A 27,436-nucleotide genomic window follows, 5' to 3' on the forward strand; every position below is an offset into this window, starting at 1 on the left:
AAAAAGTTTAAGAAGCTGGTTTGAGAGTTTACATTACAGTTTACATTACATAGTATCATGGCGAATCGATGTAATCTATTAAGAAAAAGAATTCGTACGTAAATTATTTATCAGTACTATTCATTTCTTATTTATCCAGCAACCTTTCTTTTGCCTAGTTGTCTTCTGTTCATTCTCATTATTCATTTACTTTACTTTTGACTAACTATTTTTTATAAAACACAGATTTATAGGATCTAAAAAAATGGCGAATGTATTTGTCGATAAAGTAGATTTAGTAAATAATTTTCAGTTGAACGAAGCTGGGAGTATATGGAACTTATATAGCCCTAGTACTTACATACACCAGTGAGACATGGTCTTTGTCCAAAACCGACTAAACCCTCTTAGCCGCGTTCGCGAGAAAGATGCTCAGAAGGTTTTTTGGCCCCGTATGTGTGGAAGGACAATGGAGCCGCTACAATGATGAGCTCTATGAGTCTGAGCTTCGGTGGGCTGGTCATGTCATGAAAATAACACGGGACGACCCTGTCCAAAAAGCCGTTTTAGGTCATCTTCATGAACAGAGGAGGCTTGGTAGGCCCTTATTAAGTTAGAGGGATGCCGTTGATGAGTCCAACAGACATATCGGGATTATGGATTGGCTAACGACAGCGCTCGACCGTAGGTGGTTTAGAGGACTCCTGCAGCAGGCCAAGATCATGAAGTGTCAAAAAAACTCAAAACTCAAACCCATTGTTATCATTTAACACCCAGTTGATCATCATTAATTTATAATGTCAGTAAAACATTGCATATGGTTAGGATAAAATCGGTTAAATTGAATTGATAAGCATCGTAAAATTCAGCAACATTAAAATCAACTATTTTAGGTGGTATGCTGACTTCAAACGCGGTCATACAAGCACCGATCATGATGCAGCACGTTCTAGTTGTTGAAAGTTGATCATTGTATCGTGAATGTGCGTCCGAGCACTAAATGATATTGAATTGAACTAATGTGTGTTGCAAACTGAAATTCTTTGAGATAGCGGAAATCTTTGATGCATCACGTGGCAATATTTTTATAATTTTGAACATTAATTTGGATATATGTTAGTAGATTTAAAATTTTTTGCAGTCGATACGACCAGGCCGTTCTAACGAAACAAAAAAATGAAAAATTTGCTGCATTTGCTTAAACGCAAGACGATTCTTAGACTATTTAGAGCTCTTCAAGCTCAATACTTGTTTTACGAGTCGACGATGCTTGTTATATGACACTGGGTATAAACTGCATCCACTGTTACAAACCGGAATTTAAAATCACCATCTTAGTGGACATCAGTATCGATGAGTTGGTATCAGACAACATCAAGAAACTTTACCTTTAAACAATCAACAAGAAGATAAATAACATGGAATTTGTATAAAAATCCCTAATATAAGTTAATTTTTCATACATATAGTATGAAGCGGGAATCTAAGTATAATCTTATTGTATGTTACGTAACAAAAAGTTAAATCCCCCCTCTCCCCTATGTAACAAATCGTAACGCTGGTACTTATCCCCTCCCATCCCCTATCAGCGTTACGTATTAATTGAATGAGCCCTTATAGGGCTGTCAAATCAACCCCAATGCTACTTCTTGTTTTTCCCGTATAATATCCCACTCTCTAACCTTGCTAAACTAAATGCTGTCCTTTGTGTTCGATTTAAGGATGCCCCCGTTACGTTTTAAGGACAGACTGTGTTAATTTATGAACAATAACTTAAATTTCAGCTATTTACCTATGTTAAAATCCGTTGAAATAGCATAGTTTTCGCACGTTTAAACCCTAACGAAGATGTAATTTTAGCCGTGCTACCTAGTTATCCTGCAACTGGCGAGTCCTTATGTTCACGGATAATCGGGGTCCATTGTAAATTTTCCTCAAACCGAAAACGAACTTTTTTCCCCGGGCGAAATTGTTGTCAATCAACTCAAGCAGAAAATGTTGCTTGGGTCATTTTGCTTGAGGAAAAGATTTGTTTTGAAAGGTTGTCGCGTAGAAAAAGCAAAAACAAAAAATATTAACAATCTCCAACACCAAAGCTGCAAGAGAAAAAAGAAAAACAGCTGCTCTTCACAATTTCCTTCTTGGAAAATCGATAAGCTTCGGTTCGTAGGAGCGGCGTGAACATTTTCCCGTGTTGCCGTTTTGCGACTGGAGCGCGTTGGAAGTGGTAGTACTCGATTACATGACTCAGTGCTTCGGATAAGGGGCCGTACAGTGACACCGATAATTTAATAGCGTACCGTAAGCATTGGAATGTGAACGGCAGCACTATGGAACGGGTGGAACAGTTTAATGGGCCATTGGAAAAGCGTACTACGTCCTACCGTGATGCAGAAGACAGTGACGAGCATCCTGAATCTTTAGCGACGCCAGATAATTCATGTAATCCCGCACCGACCGCAAACGGTGATAACGAATCCGGAATGCAGGCTCTTGGAAGTGACACCGAAGGTTGTAGTGGGGTGCAACAGTGCACCGATAAAATTGATGATGAAATTAACGAATCAGCGCGCCTTACTACAGTGAACGATGAGGACAATTCCTCCAGCGGCACAACATCTCCCGGACTGGCCGGGAAAAACATTGCTCTCGTACAACCGAACAATCATCGACGGTCTGACGAACCGACCGAGCTAAGCTTCGAAAAATGTACGTACAGTCCCCGTTCCATTGTGTGTCAAACCGATTCACTTTATTTCCCGTTTGGTGTCGTTTTAGTTCCGGAAAATCATGAGGAAAAATTAAAACGCATTAAGATCGAAAACGCACTAGATGACCCGAAGACGCCTTTAGAGGCCTGGCAGCAGTTTGCCAAATCGGAGTACGGTCTTATAAATGGTAAGTTGGCGTGTTCGAGTGTACATTTATTGTCTGCGCGTCCATACAGACTTTATTTTGCCAAGGTCGAACCATAAGAGTGAAACTTGAAGCGCGTGAAAGTTACAGTTAACAACTCCACGAACGGTGTTCATGCGCGAACATTCATACGCGTGTGTGTGTTTGTATACACCGAGGAAGGAGTTTTTTGCGCGTAATGGAAACCCGCGTATAGCGAATAGGAGCACCAAGGCGTAACGAACGTCTTTATTGCATTTCAAATCTTCAAAATGCACTCTAACATGAGCTTGTGTTATTGTAATATATTAATTAATGATGGTTTATCTAAGAGTAGGTTTTGGAGCGGAAATGCTTTAATTGACGTTAACGTTTTCGTCCAAAATACTTTATTTCCCTATCTCCCGCAGATGACTTGCGACGTAAGATCTGGCCACTGCTGGTCGGTGTTGACCCACAACAGGTCGATCCAGCACCCTCGCTGGAGGAATTGAATAACCATCCCGAGTATAATCAGGTGGTGCTGGACGTGAACCGCTCGCTGAAGCGCTTTCCACCGGGCATTCCATACGAGCAGCGTGTGGCACTGCAGGATCAGCTAACCGTGCTGATTCTTCGTGTCATTATCAAGCATCCTCATCTGAAGTATTACCAAGTGGGTGGACTATCAATTAAATAAGCTGCTCTTGTTACATACATCTAAACGTTTTTTTTTTCCTATTTTAAGGGATACCACGATGTAGCCATCACGTTCCTGCTGGTCGTGGGTGAAGAGGTTGCATTTCATGTGATGGAAATACTGTCTACGAACCATTTGGTCGAATGTATGCAGGAAACAATGGAACCAACGCAGCGGCGATTGATGTTTATTTATCCGCTTGTACGCCGGGAAAATGCAGCACTGTGTAGCTACCTGGAAAGGTAAAGATTAATGCTTAGAGAATCTTTTGAGAAGAGTCATTCATATGATACTTCAAACAGGAGTCATTCAAATCAGGAGACGACTCTCAAGAGATTCCATTCCATGATGAAATGCATGATCTCTCATGAATCTTTGAGGATTAATGGACCCTTGAGGATTCATGAAATCTCAGAATAGAATTTGAGATCCATATATTCAGTTCAAAGATTCATCCCGATTTAAGAATAAGAATCAGACTCACTCAACACTAGAAAAGATGTTAAAGAAAAACGTTTGTTCGCGAGGACCTCACTATTAAATTTAAACTAAATTCCCTTCCAGATCTACGGTAGGAACACTCTTCGCCTTACCATGGTACCTGACCTGGTTCGGGCATAGTCTCAACTCGTACCGTTCGGTGGTACGATTGTACGACTACTTTCTGGCGTCCGATTTTCTCCTGCCAATCTATGTTACCTCCGCGATCGTAATCTATCGCCAGAACGAGATATTTCAGGAGGACTGTGATATGGCATCGTTGCACTGTTTACTCTCACAGGTAACTACCATTAGTAGCGCTATGTCAAAAAAGGTCACAATAATAACACATTTTATGTTATATTTTCCGTTTTGTGTTTTAGCTACCTGAAGATCTCCCCTTTGAATATTTGCTAAAGAGTGCCGAAAATTTGTACCGAAAGTATCCTCCCCGGGTAATCGAAAAGGATGTCGAAACGATGATCGCCAAAGAGTATGCAGCGTTGAATTTACTCTATCTACCTTCCGAACCTAATAACCTATATTCCATTTCCATCTCGCACAGGAAACAGCAACGAATTAATGAAGAATGTGAACGTGAATATCGAAAACTCTACGGCAAAAAACCACCCCCAGTCTCGAACTCCATCATCAGTCGGTTTCTGCCTCATCTGCACCTGTCCCGTCGGTCCGTCTTCGTTACGACCGCATTCTCGATACTGGTCGGGTTCTGTGCGTACTACTATCGGGCGCACTACATACCGTTGGCAGCGGTCAGATGAGTGGAGCTCTTCCGAACGCGACTACCGTCGTCGTTCGTCGTATGTGCCTCGTTTAATCCACTGGCCGTTTTCGGACGTTCGTGGCATGCGGGTGGCAACAGCGCACAGGTGCAGTAAACCGATGGATCATTTATGCTTTCAATCGGCGAATTGTGATGTATTATTTCTATACCCTTTTATGCGTATCATTGAGCTACATATTTCAACATGTTTCATGTATGCCTTCAATACGTTCCGATCGCTCGTTTTCACGCTCCTGTTGCAATTGTTTTATTAGGTTCGTTTTTTTTTCGTTTGTACATATGCTGGAAGATTGTTCGCATCTCTTATCGTGATGTTGATGTAACAGTAGCGAGCCTGTTGCGAGCCAGATTGGGATCGTTTGCTGGCAATGGGTGATTGGAGCTGGTGGGGTTTTTCATCGAATAGCTTAAAATATTTCTTTTTGTTGTGCGATATTTTTTGTATCATCAAGATTTATAAATAAAATTCTTTCAATTGCGTACACCGGCAGCTAGAGATCTGTTAATTTTTGAAAAGAAACATGTCAAGTTAACTTTCAATGAAATGAATATTCCATAAATTATATGGTATCAGGTTAAATTCTCTGGTCCCATTTAAAATCTACAGACTGTGTTTGTGCAACTGAAATATGTGTTTCGCAAATTAAATCCACCAAACTGGCAACACTGCACGGACCGGCTGTCAAATACGTTGTTTGTTTACAATTCACTTTTTTAGCGCTTGTGCTGTGGTAAACTGTGTGCTTTCGGCTAGTTTGTGTTTCAATGCGTTCTTTCTTGCCACGTTTCTTCGAGTTATAACAAAAGGGTGTGAAATCTCTATTTCTCTAATCCCGTGATCCTCCCAAGTGAGACAAATTGTGCAAAAAATTAGTGTGGGTCGGTGCTTAGCATCTCCCCGAACCTATCTTTCACAGGAAACCGGTCGTACCTTCTCGGGGAGCCGCTGTGTCGAACAAACAAAGGATCGAATAGCTTCACAGGTTAGATTGGTGCTTTATTGCTCTCATCTTCATCTTTCTTCTCATTCACAGTATTTACAGATCAATATAAATATTCTTAACCTATCGAAGACTTCGTTCATTGCGGATGATAACACTGCATGTAATGAGTAATGTGTGTTTATGTTTTTTTCTACTGCTTTTAGGTGTGATTCGTGTTGAGCGTAAGTACACTTACTGGTGACTACCGACTTCGAACGGAAGTGCCTAGCGAACGGAAACGGATCCCTACACTTGAGTACAATTATTGATTTGCTGTTCCTACACTATCGCCCTGTCAATTTACCTCTCTTCCCATACCGGTAACTCGAATACAGTGCAGATACGTCCTGTTCTGCCAACTGGACAAACAGTAAAACATACATAGAAAACACATAATAATAATATCATCTAAACAGCTTCTCACACGTATTCGCGCTCGCGAATGAACATTGTTCTGTCTCTCTCAAGAAGCATTCTCGGACCAGTGCCACATGGTTTCTCCTTCCATGCATGTCTATCATAGAATTATTATCCAAATTAAAATAGAATACATCACTGCTTAGCGTTTAACGTGTTTATCATCCCACGTTGTGGTGCGTGAGTAGGTGGCAAGGGTGTGCTAACTTAAAATCTAATCGCAAAGTCCGTAAACGCCAACCGCGAACAAGTGCCCCAGTTGGTGAATTCTGCCTTGTCGATTTTACATCCGGGCGAACCGGTTTTGGAAAGCCAATCGACCCTGAAAAAAGGGAAAGACCATGATGAAAACATTTCGGTACAAAATTTGAAACATTGCACAAGATATAGAAGTTAGTTGTGCGTGTTAGTTGTTAACTCCGTAGCAGGTTCATATGCAAACCTATAGAGCTCTCGCGACACTCTCCCGATCGTCCGAGCAGCACAATTAGGTCAAGCACATCGTAAACAAGCGCCTATGTCAAGGTTGAAATTTCTCTGAAAATCCTGTATTTACAATCAGTCTTTACTCCTCTTCTTGCACTCCTTGCCAGCACCATAGAAAATGTCGTACGATCATGTGATGGTCAACAAAAATCTTTTATCATACGATTGCATACGTTGACAGGTAATTTATTGGGCAATATTGGGTGGCAACGAGCTCTGGTAGTCGTTTTTCTTCAAAGCGCAATTCAGATCGGTTTTGCAATCCGTTCTCGTGCCTGGTGTAGTGATAAAAGAGAGCATCACGATGGATGGCGGCGGGCGATAAACTTCACGATTGTCTTGGCGACGGGCAAAAAACCCGTCATGAAAAAAAGTTCATGCCTTCTGTCTGCGGCCTGTAGTGTCACTGTACGCTAACGCGGTTACTGTACGTGCGGCGTCGCCGTCTGTTGGCTGTGGGTATTGGTTGGTTGAAAAGTAGCCAACATCCTCCCAAGTACTATAGCCCCATACACTTTCCTCTCCTAACAAGTATACTTATTATGATTGTTTATTTTTAGAAAAAATACAAGCGACCACTACTGGCCCGTGTATTCAGCGATGCTGAAATTCCTTCGTACGCGCAACGCATGCAAATATGCTCGTCGGCAAGGGAAATCCCCGTTAAGAGCGTATCCTGTTGACAGTCACTTTCACTACAACCTGCCGCAGTTAGTTTTTTGGTCATCTTTCCCATTAAAAAAGCTAGTTTTGCGCTAGGTCATCGTGATTTCCGGCACCTGAAGTAGGGCAACAAGTGGGGTAATTAATTTGTTCTCTAACCTTCACCTAGATACACTTCTACCAGTGTTATTCCCGGTGCATTTTGCCATTGCGTATAACGAAAGTCCTTGCTTCCGTTGCATCTTCGGCACAGCTACACGCCCGGAAGCCATATTTGATTTGTACGCTGTGGTTAGTGGATGGATGAAAAGAAGCGGCATACTTACATTTTACCGACATCGCCCTTGGCACCCTGCATCTTGCCCATGATGGTACCCTGTTTGGAGTTTTTCACCCATCCTTTAATGCTCAGCGCCAAACAGTTGTCCCGGCAGTGCTTGGTGAAGCCACATCCTGGAAAACAAGGCAAAATATCATGTTTCTGTGTTACGTTTTATAGTAGCAAATAAGATTCTTTTCGTTTGTTGTGGTTAACATGTATCTGTTCGAGAAACCATATGGTACCTAATCGTATGCTAATCTAAGTCTCATTTTTGACACGTGCATCCCGAAATTGATGCCGATCCAATCCCATCACCGTAGGGCATCGTCAGTTCCCAGCACGCCCTTTGAACGAAAGCAATCGGCACGAGACGTCCGCACAGCATCGTATAAAAGACGGGGCCATAAATAACGCTCTCGACACAATGCGCGGCGTCCCAAACACAATTAAGTAATAGGATACACATGCGACCATGGGAGGGAAGCAGTGGGAGAAAATTGCGGCAGCAGATCAACACGCGGACGGGCGAGGGCTAAAACTCGATGCTAAAAATATGCAACCGGTACGACTTTCTGGTACGTTCGGGGTATATCTGCCCTGAAGACGCTGATGAAGCGTGATAGCTAATGTGTGGGACGATTACCCCCGCCCGTGTGCGCCTGCACTGTTCCGTTAGCTACTAGCCAACGGTTGAAGTCATTCGATTGGATACGATTTCGGTGGCGTATCGTTTGGGTCATCGAAATCTACGTCTTTGATCGAGCGAAAGTCTCCGATATGTATTGATCTTCACCATTGCAAGGGAGGCGAACGTTCTAGAAAGGCGCTAAAAATCGGTCAAACTGTTCGTTTGGTAGTTGTGAAGTAAGCGTACCGTTGGTTTAACTGCATGTGCTAGAGCTGTTTACAGTTTCCAGGTAAGACAGTGGGCAACGTAATATGGTTTATGTAAAAATAGCACAACTCAAACCTTGTCACTAAGTTAACAAAGTCCTGTTGACATATTTCACGGTTGTCAACATCAGTGCAACCGAGCCAGCATCGTCGAACATGCTGACAGACAATTGACCGATTGGAGAGTAAAAGTAAACAACTGACGGAAATAGGGCAGAGAGATATTATTAGTGGCTTCATTGCTTTTTGTTCTGTTTATCCTTGCTACTTTTAGAGGATGCTGTCTGTCTGAGCAGTTTCTAGCAAGAAAGGCTATGTTGGTTCCTATTTGTTTTATTTTAAGAGGGGTTTAACTGCTCTTCTGATCTTTTGAAGTCTTTTCCAGTTTAAATACATTATATCATTTATCATTTTAGGTGTAAGCGTTTTCCTTGAAGAAACGATCCATATTGAATTAATGATGCTGCCAACACGACCATTAAACATCAATCAAACTATGGCTCGATCTGCTGTCCGTAACATTCATGCAGTGCTACACGCATTTTCACACACGAATCCGTTCAATATTCACACCCTGATACCACGGAATGTCTGATTTCACCACGTGTTTTCGGTAAGAATAACGCACCTTGCACCTGACCGAAGATTTCGAAGTCACACTGCACCAGCACATGATCCTGCAGATCCTGAACACCCATGATGATGAGAGGTTTCTGTTTTGGTTTGTTGGTTTTTCGTTGCTTTACAAACGGGGTTGCTTTAGTCGACCTTTCACCCGAGTAGTGTTGTTTATTGCGCACTATACGAACTTTTCTACAGTGAACCTGTAGATCCACCTCTTTACTGACAAGGTCAAACTGTGTCAAGTAAGACAACTGTCTCGGTATGGAAAGGGGCTGTACCCGTTTCGCTAGTTCCGAATGTTGATTTCCGTTCCGTTGGGCAACTCACTGGTTACTGACGATGGTCGCGTACGAGGATAGCTCATTTAGACTATAGCAACACCACCATCTCACGGAGCGTTTGGTAGGTATTCGTGCTTTCCCGATGCTTCTTCCTTTCGACACCGGGTTCGGGTGGTGCGGTGGACATGCGGCAGCACGTTGGGGGGATATGTATTCGTTCTCTTTTTACACTTGTTTGTTAACATTTTTTAACCAATTCCCGATAGCAATTCCGATGCCCAGCAGTGCGATTGCGCTGAAGGCTCCCACCGTCGTGTTGGCGTTTTTTTTTCTCTCTCAACCGATCGATTTCCCCGTGGGACGAAAATATCCACTTGCGATCGTCTTCGGCACTCTGGCACTGGTTCGGTTGTTATCATACCACCACCAACACCAATCCCGCCCAGAGTGGTGTACGCGTTGTGGCGTTTTAGTTCTTTTTACAATGTCACATTATTTGTTGCCCTGTTGCTCTCTGTTTGCCGTACGTTACATGTCTGTTTGGTGGCTGATGCAAAACAAACAGAGCCAACTGGCCTAGTGTTGGATGGACGGTTTTTTAGGCTAAGGGTGATGCGCAACTGTGGTACCGCGCGCGGGGGGCACTTGAAAATCCATTTTTATGTCATATATTTTGCTTGTGGTAGTTTCTAGAGGGGCACGTAAGTGGCGTTTGTTGCCGGTTAGATTGGAATGCTAACATTTTTCAGACGTTTTCATACACATTTTCGTTATGTTTTTTGAGAACGAATACAAATACAGTTAATTTGTTGTTTTTTTTAATGAGGATCATGGGTAAAACAGAAATGTTTCTATCTGCTAATTTCGAATGTATTTTTCAACATCTTATTCTTTCGGCATCCATTTTCTTTCTTCAATATTTTTATAGCAACTGTTAGCAACATCGGGGTGGCGCAAGAATTAAGCCGTGCTCCTGTAATAAAACTGATGGAGGTGCCTGGTGTTTCACACTTAGTTTAATGGAGGCGCATGGTCGGTTAGGACATATGGTTTCGATTTTAGTAGAATTAGTGTAGTGAAGGTGAAAAAAAAAATTAACGGCTACTGTTAGCAGCCGTTAAGCTAAACCTATTGGCATATTTCATCTGATCTGATATCACTGTGAGTATACTTATTTTGAAGTTTATTTGGAAACAATATAGTTAATTGAATAATCTAATTGTTGTTAAATAATTTCTTGTTTTTCTCTCAAGTTGACAATTTATATGCCGTAACAATAATTTGATTCCAATTTTAAGTAACACTATCACCATCATCAAATCGCTGTTCTCTGTATTGTGATGTGCAACACTCACATCAAAAGATTATACACATAGGTCAATTCATATCAATAGTATTTCACGAAAACTTATCGTGTGTTTGTGATTTTAACTCATTCAAACGTTATATGCCAATACGCATACCATTACCATTATACTTGCCCGAAAAAATGCCAAAACGTATGCCAATGTAAGTGCCGATGTGCGTGACTGAGGCTCGAAAAAAAAGCCAGAAAAAACGAGCACATTGTCATTGCGTTGCAATTATTTGTGTGTTGGCGTACAATTAAAGTTCAACGAACGAAAACTAATGTGTTGGCACGAAATTGCACCGTGTACAGTTTCAGTTCACATTAACCTTAAGATTGATATTTTTAATTCCCTTTTGTTCGTGGTGGGATGAATTTTCACTCAAGGTTGATATTATGAGATAAATATTGAGATTTATATTGTTCTACTGACCGTTGAGAGGTCATTTTAATATGATTTTTTTAAATTTTTTTTATTAAAAAAACATAGTCCACATGAAGCTTGAGATCCTCACAGTCAGCCTTGGTCTTGTCGTACAGGTACAGCAATTCATTCACCCGCACGATCTAGAATCTTGGGACCATGCCAATACGTCCACCTCGACCATATGCTGCGTATTACAAAGTTTCTACCGCTATCCGTAAATATGCTGCTACGCGGCATTTCATTAACATAGCATCACTTCCGTAACAAGCGCCACCGTTGGCACAAGTGCCAAATAAATATCGGTCGTGTATTTTGCGACACTTGCACTTCGTTCCCGTTTCCCTCGGTACGAAATGATTTATAGAGAAAGGGCCAAGCGTTTAGTTCCGGTCGTCGACTCAACATTTCGGTCTTGAATGTGTGTGACTTTTGCTGATAAATGCTTCGACTTTAACCTTTCCTTGCCGTTTTAAAGCGCAACAGCTTCATGGCTCACTTATCAAACTCCCTTTTTCTAGCGTCTCGATATATTAATTCTACTTCAAAAGTCTCATGGTGACAGATTGGTGTATGATTACACGTAAATGTCGCACTTTTTCAAGATGTATAATTTTTCTAAACTGGACCACAGATGTGTACCTTTCAGCATCTGTCCACGGAAAATCCATTAACGGTCGAACGTCACTGCCGAGCGCAGTCCTGTTGAAACGTGTTGTTTGATTTGCGTAAATACGAGTGCTATTTTTAATGCTGCGTGTACCAACATATCATAGTATTGATGAGATGCCTATCTCAAGGACAAGTTGTTAAGAGGGCTTATTAGCATAATGAAAATTGCTTTATTTTTAGTTTTGGATAATTTTTTATGTAATGTAAGCTGTAAGTTGTAAGCTATGTTTAGCTGTAAGTTCGACATGGATTGATTTCTCGTTTGCAGCGCCCTATTTCCTTGGTTGCATTGACTACTTGGGCATTAGGGTAAAATTAAGATGATGTTTTAGCATGAGAATAATATAACAATCGACGAATGACGAGCTGCACGTCGAAACTGAAAAAAACATACGATTAGTTAGATCATGTTAGTTGTTAAGAAACAAATTCACAATTTCTTAAGAATTCTTTCTCCTGAAAATGCAAAGGAGTTGATAAAAAGTTGATAATAACTAGCAACTTTCAAATTCCTTATAGGTCCATATAATAACCAACATATTTTACAACCAAATAAGCATGATGTATACTTTGATGACCAAATTTTTTGAAAACGTCCAGCATTCTGGCACTCTGGTAGCCCGTATGATGGTTTTAATAGAACCACTCCACTCACTGTCCCAGTTAAGACCCTCTTCTCGGAATGCTAATTAAATCAAAGTAAATTATGAAACGGACATAAACAAATAGCCCTTCCGACGGAATCGCAATGAAAATTAGCTCATTTGCGTTCATTCATTTTGCCCAAAGCGCAGATGGAGCGTACCAACATTCGTGGCCCAGAACTGATCGCGTTAGCGTTTTCAAAATTTCTATCAATAAAATGTGCGCATCTCATGTAGAACGGGGCCGCCGCGTTGGTTACCGTGCGGGAAGTTAAATAAATGACAGGAAAGCGTCACAACGTGGTACAGTTAAAGCTAGGGAGAGGGCCACTCCTTTCCGGCGTTTAGACATCGACATATAGGGGTATCCGGATGTGGCTAATACTTTTCCCTACATTTCCACCAACACCGCAGTGGCACGTCGTACCGGTGCACACGAGCTGGCGTATGTCAATTTATCAATGAATGCCTGCCAGCATGTTGCCAATAAGTGATTTATGTTTGGCCGGCTCCATCCAAGCGGGCAAATTCTAATGACGAACAGTTTCGTCGCCATACGGCCGGTGTGGTCCTAATTGTGTGACATTGAAATGACTATCGCTTATATCCGCTTACGAAATGAATGGCGCAAGTGTATGAATATGAAATGAAGCTTCCCATACCGTGGTCTACCACTTCATCGCAAGGTCTCGCACTTAACGCAACAGCGAGAAGGTCAAGAACCCACTCCAAGCGCACGGTTCCAAGGAACGGTACGTGCCGGGTTCTGTCCGAATCGGTAAAATTAATTTGATCTTACGCGTTTGCTGTTAACGAATTAGTTGGACTTTTGATTGGATAAGCTGCGGTACGAGTTCCAGTGACGCCATGTGCCTAACCAATCGCGCAATCTCGCACCGTTTCTTTGCTATTCGCTCCAGATGTCTCACGGGCAAGGGTTCTAGAACAAGAGCCTTATCAGTATTGCTTTCAATTACGTCAATTGATCCTTTTTTTTCCTAGTCGGTTAGATTTGATAGTTTCAGCTTCTCTTTCTTATTTGTAGTCATTAATTAAATTGGAATGCTTTTCCGTTTTAGCTCTTGGTTGCTGTTGCTGTTACTTTGGCAGATTGTCTTTATGAGAGATTGTATTTACGTCTTTTATGCTTTGTTGTTAAAAAAAGAATGAAAAGTGAAGAGCTGTTTAAAAAAAAAAATAACTAATCAGTTTCGGATAAGGTTGGTGGAATGGTTTGAAGCACTGATACGAACTTCAATTCTAGCAAACAATGTACGATTTGGAGTGACGATTTCGATTCTGGGCTATATTTACAAAACGAATTAGGTTCCATTCATAAATAGGAGCGTCTGTGTCTTAATACTCAAGACGCAACACGATCGCTAACTTAATGGTTAAATTTTAGTAGCGCACGTACTTCAGCAGAGCCGGCCTATTTAGCGAGTATGAGTCCTTAATCGATTACGGAACAAAATAATAAAACACATCCTAATACGCCTAATGGTCACTTACACGGCTAAAACATTCATCTTCATTCAAGGTATACTGCTAGGTTTTCCGAGACTTAGGTCTAGGGTGCTGGGTTTTTGTCTTGTGTTTAAGGACCTATACGTATAAACGACACTACATGCATAAATGTTGCGAACCAGAGTTCATTGCTGGTTGTATTCTTGAAGTGTGGGAAGTGGTCTTGTGCTGAAGAAATAATAATATTAATTGTATTTAAGCAATTCAATACTTTGCGTGGAATGCATAACCTGTGTAGGAAGTCTCGGTATTACGCGGTAAGAAAATACATTATACAAGGAGAAGTGTTTGGTTGCTGTTCTACATGCGGTTCGTGCTTCAATAGCCCGGCTATTGAGTTAACCTCAGTGCTTCTTTTAGGTTCTAGGGTCCAGGTGCTTCTTACGGGGTAGGCTTACATTCTAGGCGCTTGACTACTGTGATCACCATTACTCTTTGGATCGTCTATTATCGTTAAGGGCACGGCTTCCAGGTTGCGGATCACCTGATGATTCTGGTCTGCAGTGATGTGATGATGATGCTGGGGCTCCTTTTGTGGCTCCTTTTGCTGCTGCTGTTGCTGCTGCTGCTGCTGTGGGAGCTGATGCTGTTGATGATGATGCTTCTTATCCTGTAGCACACCGCCGGTACTGTTAAGATCCGCCCGCTCGAGTGCATCGAACAGACGCCGTTGCTTCTTCTTGCGCTCCTTCTGGAAGAACAGCCTGATGTAGTAGACGGGGAACACGACACACTGGCCGGCTGGTTCTTCCGCGTCGATGTAAACACCGCGCACCAGCACGGAGTTGGAGCAGTTCAGCAGTATCAGCAGCAGTAGCGCAGCACCGTGCGTTATCCAGTTGCTCAGCAGTGGTTCGTCTGGGGAAGAACGTACACGGACCAAACAAAAGATCATTAATATCTCTCGTGATACAGTGATATGCATCGCTGTGAACTTACTGGGCAGAAAGAATGTATCGAGCGCTTGCCAGATACCTCGCCACACGTTGATTGTGCCAATGAAGCTGAAGAATAGGAACATATCTGCGACGACCACGCGCCAGAAACCGGTCAACCGGTCACAGGTCCACCGCATGAGCGGCTGCAGCGAGAAGGTCACCCCGGTCACACCGTAACCAATAATCTAGCAAAACCATAGAATGGTACAGAAGGATGAGCAAAATCGACCTTTCGTTCGGCTGATTGTACAGCTCTTACAAACATATCTTGCGCCTTTTGCAGTGCAATAGTGCGATAGAATTGGAGATCCAAAATAGCTTCCGCTTTGTTGGTCCGATTGATGGTGCCCATAAAGGTGACAATGATGAACGCCTTGATTCAATTACGAAAACCGTGTAGTTCGCTCGATTGGTTTTCTTTTGTCACTTCATTAGCGGTTTTCGCTGTTCATTTGCTGTTGTTAGGCTGCGTTCGGATCAACCAAGGGAGCAATTTTACATCTCCAACCAGTTTTGAATGCGCTATTCAAAGCCATCTGCGGTGTGCGATTACTTACTATGGATGCCCAGGCCGATGTGCCATGATCTTCTGGGAAGAGCTTCATGTCCAGAAGTACCCAAAGGCCACGCCATACGAACACCACCAGCGAACCGATCACCAAAACGCTAAACATGCAGTCCAGCACGTAAAGTCCTGGATCTTTCGAGCCCTGCGAAAAGGAAAGACAAGCACAGATGGATGTATTGTTAGTTTTCTCAAGGCCTGACAGATGCTTAACAGCGATTATCAACAACCTTAAAGCATGTGTAAATCAAGACGGGGTGTGGAATGCTACAAATGATTTCCATCACTTGCTTATCAATAGCCTCAATAGCGTGCATTTCATTGGGGACTTTTGTTATCGCTGCAATGTTGTAAATTCAATTAAATGATAAGAACCTTTTCATTTGATTGAATATGTTTTATTAATAGAAGGTTTTAGGTTACAAGTTTTGCGAATAGTTGTCTATATTGTTATTTTCGAAATTTATATACAAATTGTACAATATTATACAATTGTATTGTACAAATGTAATTGCAAATGTAAAATTCTTGAGCCACTCTTCAAGAAACCATCAGTTATCCCTGCAAACCCTTTGAAATTTAGACATGCGATGTCTTCCGTATGCAAGATAGAATAATGAACGGAATTAGACGGAAGGTAGGAATCATCCCGAAGGACAATTCTATTTGGAGAATGGCCTGCTGCACGTGTTACCACAGATCCGATGTAATGCATGCAGCTATGGCACGGCTTAACGGTAAGCGAGCGCCTGGTATGCGAGTCAAACAATTAAAGGCACTACCTACGGACATGATAAGGAAGTAAACACTTAAAAATGCTTAAATGATTAGTGATGAGTAGATTGGCCGTAGGCAAGGATGCAATTTATTTGCAGCTGTATAGCCCTAACCCCTGTACTCGGCCAACGGTTTGTATTGTTGATTCTTCCTATTTTGTGGTCTGTTGTTTATCACGTTTTATTATTCCGGTTATCTGTTTTGTAAAGTGGAAAACATCTCGCTGTAAAGCTGTTTCAAGTATCGTTTGATAAATATAAACACTGGTTAATGAATTATCTAATACGAAGAAGAGTTCCACTGGGGGGATTTCAGTGAGAAGCGTGCAGAATCCTCGCGGCACACAATGTACATGCTGCTCACCGTTAGCTTGAAGTACGTCGGTACGTCAAAGTACTCCCGTCTCGAGTCGTTGACGATGAGAAACGGTGTCCCCATCACATTGCGCACACCCTTGAGACAGGCGAGGATAAAGAGGCAGCCCAGCGTGATTAGCACCACGTACAGGACGTCGTGTGTTGTGTACAGGTCGATCAGCTGCCAGCCGCCACGCCAACAGTTCACGCATACCGCCCCGTAGATGGTGGTGTACATGCGCGACCCAATGTAGTACGCTATCCGGTGCTTGTCCGCGTTCAGATACTGCCGCAGCGTCGACTGGAAGATGTTGAACACGATATGGCCCACGATGCCGATGGCAAGCGACACGATCAGGCTGGTGGTCAGGTCGGATGGGTAGATGTACTCGCCCATCAAGTTCCAGGTCCCCCGCCAGTAGCATACCACTAGCGGGGCCACAACCAGCGACGCATACAGGTAGTCGATCAGCTCGAGCACCAACCCGTGGTAGCTAGGTTTGAACGGTATGCCGGTGATACCGTCCTCAATGCCGGCGATGCTACCCCGCATACTGCCCCCGCGTACCGTTCGGAAGTGGATGTACTCGGAAACCCTGATCGTGATCTTCTTCTCCACACACCACCGTACGCACTAGGAAACACCCGTCGGTGCCGACGCGTACCCGGTAATTAGTGCAGTAGTAGCGTGGCGCTATCGATACGCCACACCGACGTTCCTTGCGTCCGAGTTGTACATTCACTTTTTCTTATCCACTTGCGGCACAGCATACGCTTACCGTAGTTCCGTGGCGTTGGTACACTACCAGATGCGCTCGCAACGATACTACGTTTGGACAATCGCGACCCAAAACCCCGACACGTTCAACTCATTTCCAGCCCGTCTGTTTTGTCGCTAGCAATTGTACCGAGAGCACGTCACAGCACCACCAATCAACCAACACCTTCGCAACGTCATCCAGCGCAAACAAGTACGCAGTACGCACTGCCAAGTGAGTCACTGGAGCTGTGGAGTACGAAAACTAAGGCACATGATGTTTTTTTTCGACCTTTCTGGTGTACTCTCCCTGTGAGAACCGTGGCGCGCTACATTTCACGGTCAGGAAGGATGTCCGGGCTTGATCATTACCACCATAAATGACAACAACACTGTAGGAGTACCGGTACGAAAGAGTGTATTTATAAGAAGGTGCAAGGCAATGTTTCCCCAAATTTGATAAGCTGATAGAGTGCTGATAAGCGTAGCGTATGATTTCTTCCTGATGTGGAGTAACTTCCCACTCAAAAAAGACACCGATGTTCCGGGTAAAACGAGCAAACTGGAGCGAGATTTTGGGAGTTGTTATCAAGGTAGGCTAAATAATCAAGTCCTCCAGTTGATCCTAGTAAGATCCGAATTCAAGATCTCATATGGTCTTTTAAAGGTAGCCTAAAGTCAAATCTTCCAGTTGCAACTGAGTATGAAATACTGGATAAGATTGGAATGGAAGATGGTCTTTTAAAGTGGTATCTTTATGACACCTTTTCAAAGCTGTATCGATCTGTTATGGAGCGCTTTGATTTAAGAATATACCAATTGAGCTATTCAGGTATTTGTTGCTATCGGCAACAAGTCACCGAAATGGGCTTCCCTAGTAGCGGCTGATAACAAGTCTATATAGCACGATAAATATAAGTATGGCGTGCAATAAAACCTGGAACGATCTAAAGCGTTATCGGTTACTTCACTAAACAATTCCCACCGTGAGCTGCTGTGTGATGGTAATGATCAACTTGTCATGCTGGTCGCATTAATTTTGCACTTTTCACATCAAATCGCACTAGTACACTACCTTTCCGGTTGAGATCTCTAATTTCTTACCAAAGAAAAAAAAAGAAACACTAACTAGTATAATCGCATAAAACGCAAAGAATGCTTCCCGCAAGCACCGTTTAGAAACAACCTTGGGAATCGCACAGCACACCGGGCTTCGGACCGTTAGGCGACAGTGTGTAGCGCAACTTTTTGCGGCTCATAATTTGAATAAATCACTTGTAATGGGCACCCTGGGCCCCGGTGCGCTAATGTGCTGCGTTCAATTTAATGCTAATCCAATTGATATCCGTACGCGCTTGGTCACTTTCGGCGCACTCTGATGTCACCCGACACGCACTATCCAGCGTTACAGAACGAACGACACAGCGATGGTACCGACACACTACATGGCGTTCACGGGTGAAGGCTCAAAAATATGTTTGCTACATCCGCACCGATCGTATCCTTGCTCGCTAGAATACGCTATTGGCACGCAGGATTTCGCGGTAATGGCCGTTAAACGTAGCCCACGGGCAGCGTCCGATGCGGTACCGATCGGTTGGCAGCACGGGATCGAGTAATCAGATTAGCCCGAATCATCCGAATCAGCCGTAGATCGGGAATGGACTGTTATCATCCAAATTGTTCTAATCAAACTGGACGCGGGACTGGTCGGGTTTGGCTTTTGCCGCACGGCGTACAGTTCCCGTCTGCTTGGTACACGAGTGTGTAGGACGTTTATGCGCCACTGTCGCCAGAATGCGATCGTAGTCGTCATCGCAGCTGACGAGAGAACTACCACCGCCACCGAACGGGTAGGGATCTTCGAGCTAAACATCCCCATTCTATCCCCATTGTTCCACACCAGTGTCGAATGTGTGTGCGTGTACGAGTGAGACAAAATGGATATAGTTGATCTGGAGTGATCTGACTTTCGCACACACCGACAACTGATGGCGGTGTCCCTTTCCATGATGTGCGTGATTGCGTTCTAGCGCATTGCCGCCGTCCCGTTCAGTGAGACCCCATGTTGGTCCGGTTTAGTCGGCTTCAGTGCTACACTACAGCACCACCGAGTTACTAGTTCTAGATCGGTACAAAACCCTACCGGTTGGGCAGCGGTAGTGATTATTTGTACGCCTTGCAACTGCAAACCATGCCCCGGGGCAATGCAACCATATCTGTGCACCGTGCTACTGATGTGTGTAACGCCATGCAAAGATTTGTTGACGTTCCGAAATGTGTTGTGGTTGGATCTTGCGAAATTTGTAACGATGTTTGTCCGAGGTTTGCACTTCAACAATCACACATGGAGGTTCGTCGGCGTATGAAGCGTTTTTTTTTTTGGAACGGTGTCCAAATGCGTTTAGGGGAGTCTGAATGCATCTGTCGTTGCATCGTGCAATTCTCCTCATTACAGCTGGATCTAGAACCCTAGAGATCGTCACCTCCGTTTGACATTTGATTCTTGAATGCTCTTAGAACGTTAGTGTATAATTCTTTAGTGAGATGAGGATTCTTGAATGATCTAAGAATATCCGTGAGCAATTCATCACCGAGAATTAGTTACATTAATTCTAAAGACCTAAATTTGGAATCTCGGACAAGTTCCCATGTCTCAAGATGCCGAAGTGGACAGAGGCTTCTAGTTATTAGTCTCTGTGTTGTCAACAATTCTTACGGAACGGTTCTTATTTAGCTGAACGCTTGATCTAACCTAGAATTTAGCATTCCAGGTTCTGTTAGAGTCAGGAATTTGGTGCTACATGCCGACGCAACTTAACCTTTTTCTTAACCTCCAGTACCAAATTAGACTAGGGTTAGTGTAAGAAATTCTAAAAAAAAGAATCTTGGTGTCTAGATCTGAAGTGGCAAATGTCAATCCTTGCGACAATAATGACAATTACTTGTTTAGCTTCTGATAACCTCTACAACTCCGTGGTTCAGAAACATAGCTTCATGGGTACATGAACATTCTAGATGAAAAATAGTTGTTCTGACTGAAAGTAGAATATTCCAGTGCTTCCCGTTGTAAACTTATTTTGTGAAGAAAAATATTTGAACAAGGGATTTATGCTCATCTCATCCCGGTGAAATAGCACACTAGTGTACAGAAGATCTCGTGACAAATTCTCGACGAACCGGAGAAACGTTCCGACCGAAAACGGAAGCTTTGATTTGTTTGGCTTCATGATCGTGTGTACGCAATGGGTCTGTGTTGGGTCACTCGATGCCGCAGATGATGCTGCGTCCCTGTGCACCGAAACGAGCGCAGGAAGGGCCGCGGTAACGTGCGTCGTCTCACGCATCTGATGAGCGGCTCGGATGTGCGCGTGACATCGCGGAGAGCAAAGCGAGAGCATCGTCTAGGTCGTACCCGACTATCAAACGCATACTGGCGCGTTATCAGGGCAATAAAGCGATCAGTCCCGCCTGCACACTGCCGGTGTCGAGTGAGTGTCGCGTAAGGGAGCCCGTGCAGTGCACGCACGCTGATGCGTTCTGGGTGCCGTGATTTGGCGTAGGTCCGGTGCGCCGCGGCTGACGAACCGGAGAATTTGACAGAGCGGTTTCTTGCCCCGTATCAGCACACCACGCACGAACACGGTGGCCAGTTCCCGATAGCCGGAGATGGAAAATTTTCCATGTTGATTACAAATACGGCGCATTGACGGTTTGATGATGGGTTGGTAGGGTGCATCGGTGCATGTGGAGTGTGATTAAATACTTTCAAGGTAAAATTCCACTCGGTTCATTGAATGTTTACAACGGCATGGGTTGCAGTAATATGTAACTGTCCTATCACGCATACTATGGATCATCGCTGTGTGTCCCTTTCACTAGCAAGATTAATGTACATTTCATTGCACAAGAGGCCTTAGACACTGTAGATTATAAAACATTTGAGAATTCACCGCAGAACACTTGTAGTTCTTCGGTCAAATAAACCATCAGCCAGCTCGTCATAAACAAATCGCAAAGTAGATCAAGTAGGTAGATATGTATCCCTCGGTAGCAACCGATTGAACCAATAGCAAAATCTCCTCCCACATCGAACGAGTGGCAGCTTAAGGCGTGCAATAGATAAGGGAAAATTCCCCCGCAACATAGGGATGAGGGCCCCGGGTTTGGGGCTTCGGGACGTTAGCGATGATCGACACCTCGCTGGCAGAAGCTTACCTTTGATTTGAAGTACGTCGTAACGTCAAAGTAACCGTCCGGTGAATCATTGACAAATGGTGCCCCGGCAACGTTGCAAAAGCTCTGCACCGAGCCCAACAGCAGCAGGGCCACTATGGATGCCTCGATAAAGAACACCAAGCTCGGTGGTGAGTAGCGATCGATCATTATCCACCCACCGCGCCAAGTAGCGACACACATGGAACCGTAAACGTATGTGTAGATGCGCGACAGCAGGTAGAACGATACCGGCCGTTCCTCGACATCGAGCCACCGTTGCAGTTTCGTCTGCAATAGCATAAACAGCAGATGTCCTCCGAAACCGGCCACCAGTAGGGCGATCATGCGCAGCTCTTCATTCTGCGGGAAGAGCAGCCTGTCCATCAGGTTCCAAGTGCCACGCCAGAAGCATATGACTAATGGACCGATCACGAGCGCTGCATAGATGTTGTTGACGATATCCGGCACCTTCGGATCATCGTTCTCGAATGTCTTGCGGGCACTGCCGGTGATCTGGTCGAGCCTCAGGAAACTACCACGCATACTGCAGAACTTATGAAGACACGCAGCGACAACGAGATATCCGGCAGAGACACGCGAATAGGGAACGAACTTTCGACGCGAGTGAGCTTGTTCAGGTATCTGGATCTTTCGACCGGTACTCTTGCCCTCCGCACAAAAATGTCCCAAATCTTTCACGCACTCTAGCACTGGTTGGGCGTGTTCTTGGCCGTTTAGTCCTGTTGCTGTACATTCACATGCACGAAGGTAGCACTATCGCTACGGAACACTAGACGCAATGGCGTCGCACTGACTTCTCCAGCGTACTTGAGGCCACACACTGGACACGGATGTTTGATGTTCGCTGCCGAGCGTGGATGCTTCTTCAGACGCACTGTTGTCACTGACTGCGCACGCTAATCGCACTCTCGACTGCTGCTGCACCCCGAGCCGACACCGATTGGAAGACTGACGGTCGGAAGTATGTCAATGGTTTTATAGTTTCATCGTGGTGGCTTTGTTTATGTGCCAACGTATGGGCAGTCGGTGCCCTTTCCGTGGACCTCGTGTCCATTCGTCTACCCAACCGAAAGAGGGTGTCTGACAGAGCGTCTCTAGAGATGCTGTCAGGTGCCGAGGTGTGTAAGATGCAGCTGTCTTAGAGATCTGCTACACCCAGATGGGTATCGATAAGATTGTTGTGGCCACAGTGTGCGGTTGCGTCCGCGGTCTTATCACCGCGAGTGGCTCTGCATCCCACGAGCCTACCACGCCCTGAGCGTGACACTTCGGTGGATCCTGGATCCACCCTCCTACGCGATAATACCTTCTTGAACAAATGCGATTGGAGAAATACGAGGCGGAATGATAAGTTTCGAAGCGATAATGAGCAAATTTGTCAGATTCATCGGTGCGTCACTATTACGTACCTGGTACACAGTACATAAAACAAATTTCGTATCGATTCCATACTGTCCGCAACAGGAAAATTTTGCATATGGCTCCCTTCTCCACCATAGAACTATCTCTGTCACGACAAAAGATAAGCTTTTTCGCACGCGAGCATCTGCAATCTCGCACAGCGTATGGTGGCGGACGCAGACACAACTGTCGCATTGTTCCGGGTTATCTAATCCATGGCATGATTTGATTTCCAACTGGAAAGGTGTCCAATCGGTCGCTACGAGCGGACACTACCGATGCGCACTCATTAACGACGTCGCAAGGGTCACAGCTGCTTGTGCGAAATTTTCCAACAAAAATGAGCACACAGAGTGCGAAACAAAGCAAATCATGACGAGATCGTGGCCTGCTTGGGTGATTGATTTCACGAAGGTTCGTTTACGAAGCACTTTCTATCGTCAAACCATCAAGGCTTAAGTCTGTCATTGGGTTTTCATACTTTGTTATCGGCACGATAATAAAACCCCGTAAAGTAGGCAATCAGGAGATCAATTTGGATATAATAGAAGAAAAAAGGCCAGACTTTCTCATCTGAAGAATTGTTTATATTAAGAAAATACAAGAATGTTCGACTTGAGGAATGAGTTGCTGATTATCAATATCATGATTTTCACACGCTTTTCCCCATTTCATTGCAGGTGAGATATCACACAGCAACACAATCGATGGTTGTGGGTTTAAAAATAACGACGCTCCTTGGAACATTATAGACCCAACACGTGATCGCCTTGTGTACCTCGGGGGGAATAAGATGCCAAAGAGACAAAAAGCGAACCGTACGCGGACTGTTTTACGCGCGATGATAAACCCTGGTCGGCGCCTTTTAATTTAGCATCATTGTCAATCGATCTGTTATCTGCCTCACCGTTTATGATCGATCATGTTTCACTGGAAAGCGTCATGCATTCGGTGCTTGTCGTGTATTGTGTGTTTGAGATCCGGAAGAAATTGACGTCGTTCGAGTGTTTGCCAGGGAGTTTATTTCCTGGCAGTTAACGCATTGGTCCTTCTGTAGAGTGCAGTATGTGCAGTGCTTTATGGGTGTTTTATGATGCATTGAGAAATGTTATTTTCACCCCAAGAGTTTCATGAGATTTGTTAATTGATCATTAAAAATTAATTAATCAAACGGAGGAGCTACTGCCAGCGGTATAGTGCTCAAGTGGTAGATATTGAATATAAAAGCTACGATAATTTCGAATACACATTTGTACGTCATTATCTTCTGCTTGTTTGTTTTTCTCAGCACAGTGTTCAGCAGGACGATGTACCAGAACGTATGAGAGTTTGGTCCAAATACGATTTCTGAACGACTTAACCAACTTTTTGAACGTAATTTTGTAGACTGCTAGCTGCCCGGGTTTGAATTCCCATGCAATTCGTGCATGTCGCTTGCTTCTGGCTAGAGCAACGTGTGAAGCTTATGAAGTAATACAGAGAACGGGATTTTTCCTAAAGGAAAGTTACATACGTTCTGTATAAACATAGTTATCCTATGTTTACTATGCTGGTATCTCCTTTAATGTATGCTATTTAAACTCCTTAAGTAATATGTTTATATCGACCATAAGAGCTAACCGGTGACTGATGGCTGTCTTAATTTCTCTGATGAGTTCTGCGCTTCAAAACAAACGTTTCGAGGTCGAACCATAGTCTGCTGTCCAACCCTATCTTCCCACTCCCCTCACGACACACAGAAACCCAAAACAAAAGCCAAAAGCTGTGGTGGTTCCTCTCGAGGCGCGTTTTCGATGGCGCGTAATCGATTTAATAGTTTGCTAATATTTACCTTCATCCTGAAGCGCGTCGGAAAGTTAAACAGTGCCTCCTTTCGATCGGTGAGGATGATGAATGGTGGCGCTAGTAAATTTCGGACCGATTTGGCCCACACCAGACCCACGAGACAGAGCGCGGATATGGACAGGGCCGGCAGAAGATTGAACGCTGCGAATGGAAGATGAAAATGAGAGAGGGAGAGAGAGAGAAAAAACGCACCACGTTAGGGTAAGAGGATGATGATTACACAAAACCGACAGCTGAATGGAAAGGCAATCAAATGGCAGGATGCACATAAAATGCGAATCCATTGTATGTGTGTGTCGGAATGAGCTAAACAAACTAGAATTGTCACCACGTATGATAATGGGATAGAAACATCAGCACGCTGTAAGGAAGTGCACTCTTTTCCATGCCAGCAACGCGTTCTCAAGGGCCTGCAAAACGCACTGCGTACATATTACATATTGGCGATTTAATTAACGATTAAATAATCGATTAGAGATCGCTAGACATGGTATGGGGACCCCCCCTGCGCCAATATACCTTCCCACCGGCGTTTGAACCTCAAACACGCGAGCTAAATGGTGCTAATGGTAGCAATTGTGCTCGAGACCTGCCAACAGCGGAGTCGTTTGTGGCGGCCGGCTGGCCGAGAACGTGGCTGCAATTACACTATCGTCACGGTATCGCGTAATTGTGTGTACGTAATGTGTGTAAAATAGCCACAACGGTTGATTGGCAGCATACATTCAGCTGCGTTCTACGCCGGATCGTACCTGATAGGTGGTTGTACTGTTATTTTCTCCAAAGCTATCCGTTAAATGCAAAAAAAACAGGATAAAAATGAACGCGTTCCGGGGGGAGGTAAACTGGCAACCCTGTTGAAAGCTGGCACTCAATCGAGGATGAACAATGACAACAGCAATGGTCCACGCGCAGGGAGTGGAAATTCGTTTTTACTACTGCACGGTGTCACTATTTTTAGCAAAGCGAGAATAAATGGGAACCAGCTATAAAATGGATGTAGCTTTTACAGGTTAATTTATGATGTCATTGCAAGCGGACAGTTGGAACGAGTTGTGCAGCGAAGAGCGCTCGCGTGGGTGAAAAATGGGCGTGGGAGGTGGGGACGAGATCGGCGAGAGGAGATTTGCCGTGGATTTAATCTTCCAGCACAAAAACACCCGCGTTGATAAATACTCATCAAGTGTAAGGGCTGCTGTTGGGCTCGTTATGCGTTATGAATGGTACGGCAATTATAAATGGAGGCGGGTACAGTTCCCCTCGGTCCTGCTGCTTTGCCGGAGCTTTAACGTTATTTGATTTGCCTAGAATGTCACGTGTATAATATTGCGCAACTCATCAAAGTATCGATCGTGCATTGCTGATATTAAGTATTTAAAAAAACGACTCCAATAGTTGTTTTACAATTGTAAAATTCTTCACTGATGACAGTTTGAAGATACAGTGCGCTCCAAAATTATGGCACTTTGAAATAGAATTTATATTTTAATTTTCTTACTGTTTAACTATTTTATATACATTTTTATGTAATAGAGAATGTTGATCGCATATTTAAATGTACACAAGAATTTTATTCTACTCCAAGCGTTGCGTCAACACCTGGAAACACGTGGTTAAGTGCGTTTGCTTGATATATGTATATATTCCACTAATTGCTCTAATGATCAAGCTTGTCTATGATTATGCATACATATCCATTACCGGTGCAAACCACTAATTTACATTTTAGAACTCTTCTTGTCTTGCTGTCGGACGGGATTTTACCCGCTGGAGGCGATAAGGTAACTCACCAAAGTACAACTCCATCACATTCCATCCACCGCGCCAATGCATCAAACAGGCCATACTGAACGCGTACGTGTACATCCGACTGACCAGCCACTGTTTCACCGTTTTCCAGCGATTTTTCGGTGCATTCCGGGCAAGGGCTAGCGCGGCATTCAATGGTTCCCGCAGCAGTGCGAACGTCGTGTGCAGGGTGAACCCCAGCACAAAGCACAACCAAGCGGGAAAGTGTGACCCATTCAGATCCATCCAGCCCCACGTTCCGCGCCAATGTGCTACGACCAGCGGCGTTATCACGAACAGTGAAAACAGACTGTCCCCGAGGTGTAGTAGACGCTTCCGGCACCGATTGCGCCGGTGATCCATTGCCGACGGTTGTTCGGTGGTTGGTTCGAGCGGTGTCTCTTCTGCAACACTTTCCGACTGCATTGCGGGGGACATTTGGCACTTGATACGCGTCGCACAGTTGCGTGTCCGGGAACACACCGGGAAATCCGAAAATCACGTATTCTAAAGCACTCCTGGGAGAATGCAACAAATGGAACAGTTCCACGCACGGGTGACGATCAGATCGGTTGGTCTACATCGGTCGGCGTTGTGCCGGGAATTGGTCGATGTGTACTCGTTACATCGAAGAAATGGGCACCGCT

General features: G+C 44.1%; 5 protein-coding genes across 5 annotated transcripts in view; 2 read left to right on the top strand and 3 right to left on the bottom strand.

Moving 5' to 3' along the window:
- Positions 1-2,051: 2,051 nt before the first annotated feature.
- LOC128302262 (TBC1 domain family member 20) lies at positions 2,052-5,264 on the top strand. The gene is made up of 7 exons (XM_053039045.1): positions 2,052-2,688; positions 2,758-2,877; positions 3,285-3,529; positions 3,602-3,795; positions 4,118-4,334; positions 4,417-4,526; positions 4,599-5,264. The coding sequence occupies exons 1-7, from the start codon at positions 2,310-2,312 to the stop codon at positions 4,813-4,815; spliced, it is 1,482 nt and encodes a 493-aa protein (XP_052895005.1). The 5' UTR covers positions 2,052-2,309; the 3' UTR covers positions 4,816-5,264.
- A 399-nt stretch (positions 5,265-5,663) lies between these two features.
- Positions 5,664-27,436, top strand: part of LOC128305001 (phosphopentomutase) — a 56,428-nt gene continuing 34,655 nt past the window's right edge. The window contains exons 1-2 of the mRNA XM_053042270.1: positions 5,664-5,821; positions 5,986-6,003. The gene's annotated coding sequence lies outside the window, so the exon portion shown is untranslated. The remainder of the gene's footprint in view (positions 5,822-5,985; positions 6,004-27,436) is intronic.
- On the bottom strand, positions 5,811-9,514 carry LOC128305004 (acylphosphatase-2). Its single transcript, XM_053042273.1, has 3 exons — positions 9,232-9,514; positions 7,714-7,840; positions 5,811-6,560 (listed from the first exon to the last, which is right to left on the bottom strand). The coding sequence occupies exons 1-3, from the start codon at positions 9,299-9,301 to the stop codon at positions 6,446-6,448; spliced, it is 312 nt and encodes a 103-aa protein (XP_052898233.1). The 5' UTR covers positions 9,302-9,514; the 3' UTR covers positions 5,811-6,445.
- LOC128305002 (uncharacterized) lies at positions 13,888-17,816 on the bottom strand. The gene is made up of 4 exons (XM_053042271.1): positions 16,767-17,816; positions 15,619-15,771; positions 15,063-15,246; positions 13,888-14,981 (listed from the first exon to the last, which is right to left on the bottom strand). Exons 1-4 carry the CDS (start codon positions 17,310-17,312, stop codon positions 14,518-14,520), a joined length of 1,347 nt encoding a protein of 448 aa, XP_052898231.1. The 5' UTR covers positions 17,313-17,816; the 3' UTR covers positions 13,888-14,517.
- LOC128305841 (uncharacterized) lies at positions 20,303-27,227 on the bottom strand. Its single transcript, XM_053043459.1, has 5 exons — positions 26,792-27,227; positions 24,988-25,142; positions 23,007-23,009; positions 21,735-22,217; positions 20,303-20,368 (listed from the first exon to the last, which is right to left on the bottom strand). Exons 1-5 carry the CDS (start codon positions 27,225-27,227, stop codon positions 20,303-20,305), a joined length of 1,143 nt encoding a protein of 380 aa, XP_052899419.1.

Source organism: Anopheles moucheti, chromosome 3 (assembly GCF_943734755.1).
Source record: "Anopheles moucheti chromosome 3, idAnoMoucSN_F20_07, whole genome shotgun sequence".
NCBI classification, from domain to species: Eukaryota; Metazoa; Arthropoda; class Insecta; order Diptera; family Culicidae; genus Anopheles; species Anopheles moucheti.

Coding starts and splice junctions, on each gene's coding strand:
- LOC128302262 (XM_053039045.1), top strand. CDS start 2,310: ATGGAACGGGTGGAACAGTTTAATGGGCCATTGGAAAAGCGTACTACG. Junction 3,530..3,601: donor CTCATCTGAAGTATTACCAA/GTGGGTGGACTA, acceptor TCCTATTTTAAG/GGATACCACGATGTAGCCAT. Junction 4,335..4,416: donor TGCACTGTTTACTCTCACAG/GTAACTACCATT, acceptor TTTGTGTTTTAG/CTACCTGAAGATCTCCCCTT.
- LOC128305004 (XM_053042273.1), bottom strand. CDS start 9,301: ATGGGTGTTCAGGATCTGCAGGATCATGTGCTGGTGCAGTGTGACTTC. Junction 7,841..9,231: donor AATCTTCGGTCAGGTGCAAG/GTGCGTTATTCT, acceptor CTTGTTTTCCAG/GATGTGGCTTCACCAAGCAC. Junction 6,561..7,713: donor AAGGGCGATGTCGGTAAAAT/GTAAGTATGCCG, acceptor CCCTTTTTTCAG/GGTCGATTGGCTTTCCAAAA.
- LOC128305002 (XM_053042271.1), bottom strand. CDS start 17,312: ATGCGGGGTAGCATCGCCGGCATTGAGGACGGTATCACCGGCATACCG. Junction 15,772..16,766: donor CGACGTACTTCAAGCTAACG/GTGAGCAGCATG, acceptor TCCTTTTCGCAG/GGCTCGAAAGATCCAGGACT. Junction 15,247..15,618: donor CATCGGCCTGGGCATCCATA/GTAAGTAATCGC, acceptor TGGTTTTGCTAG/ATTATTGGTTACGGTGTGAC.
- LOC128305841 (XM_053043459.1), bottom strand. CDS start 27,227: ATGTCCCCCGCAATGCAGTCGGAAAGTGTTGCAGAAGAGACACCGCTC. Junction 25,143..26,791: donor TGTGATGGAGTTGTACTTTG/GTGAGTTACCTT, acceptor TTCCATTCGCAG/CGTTCAATCTTCTGCCGGCC. Junction 20,369..21,734: donor CGACGTACTTCAAATCAAAG/GTAAGCTTCTGC, acceptor CACTAACCCTAG/TCTAATTTGGTACTGGAGGT.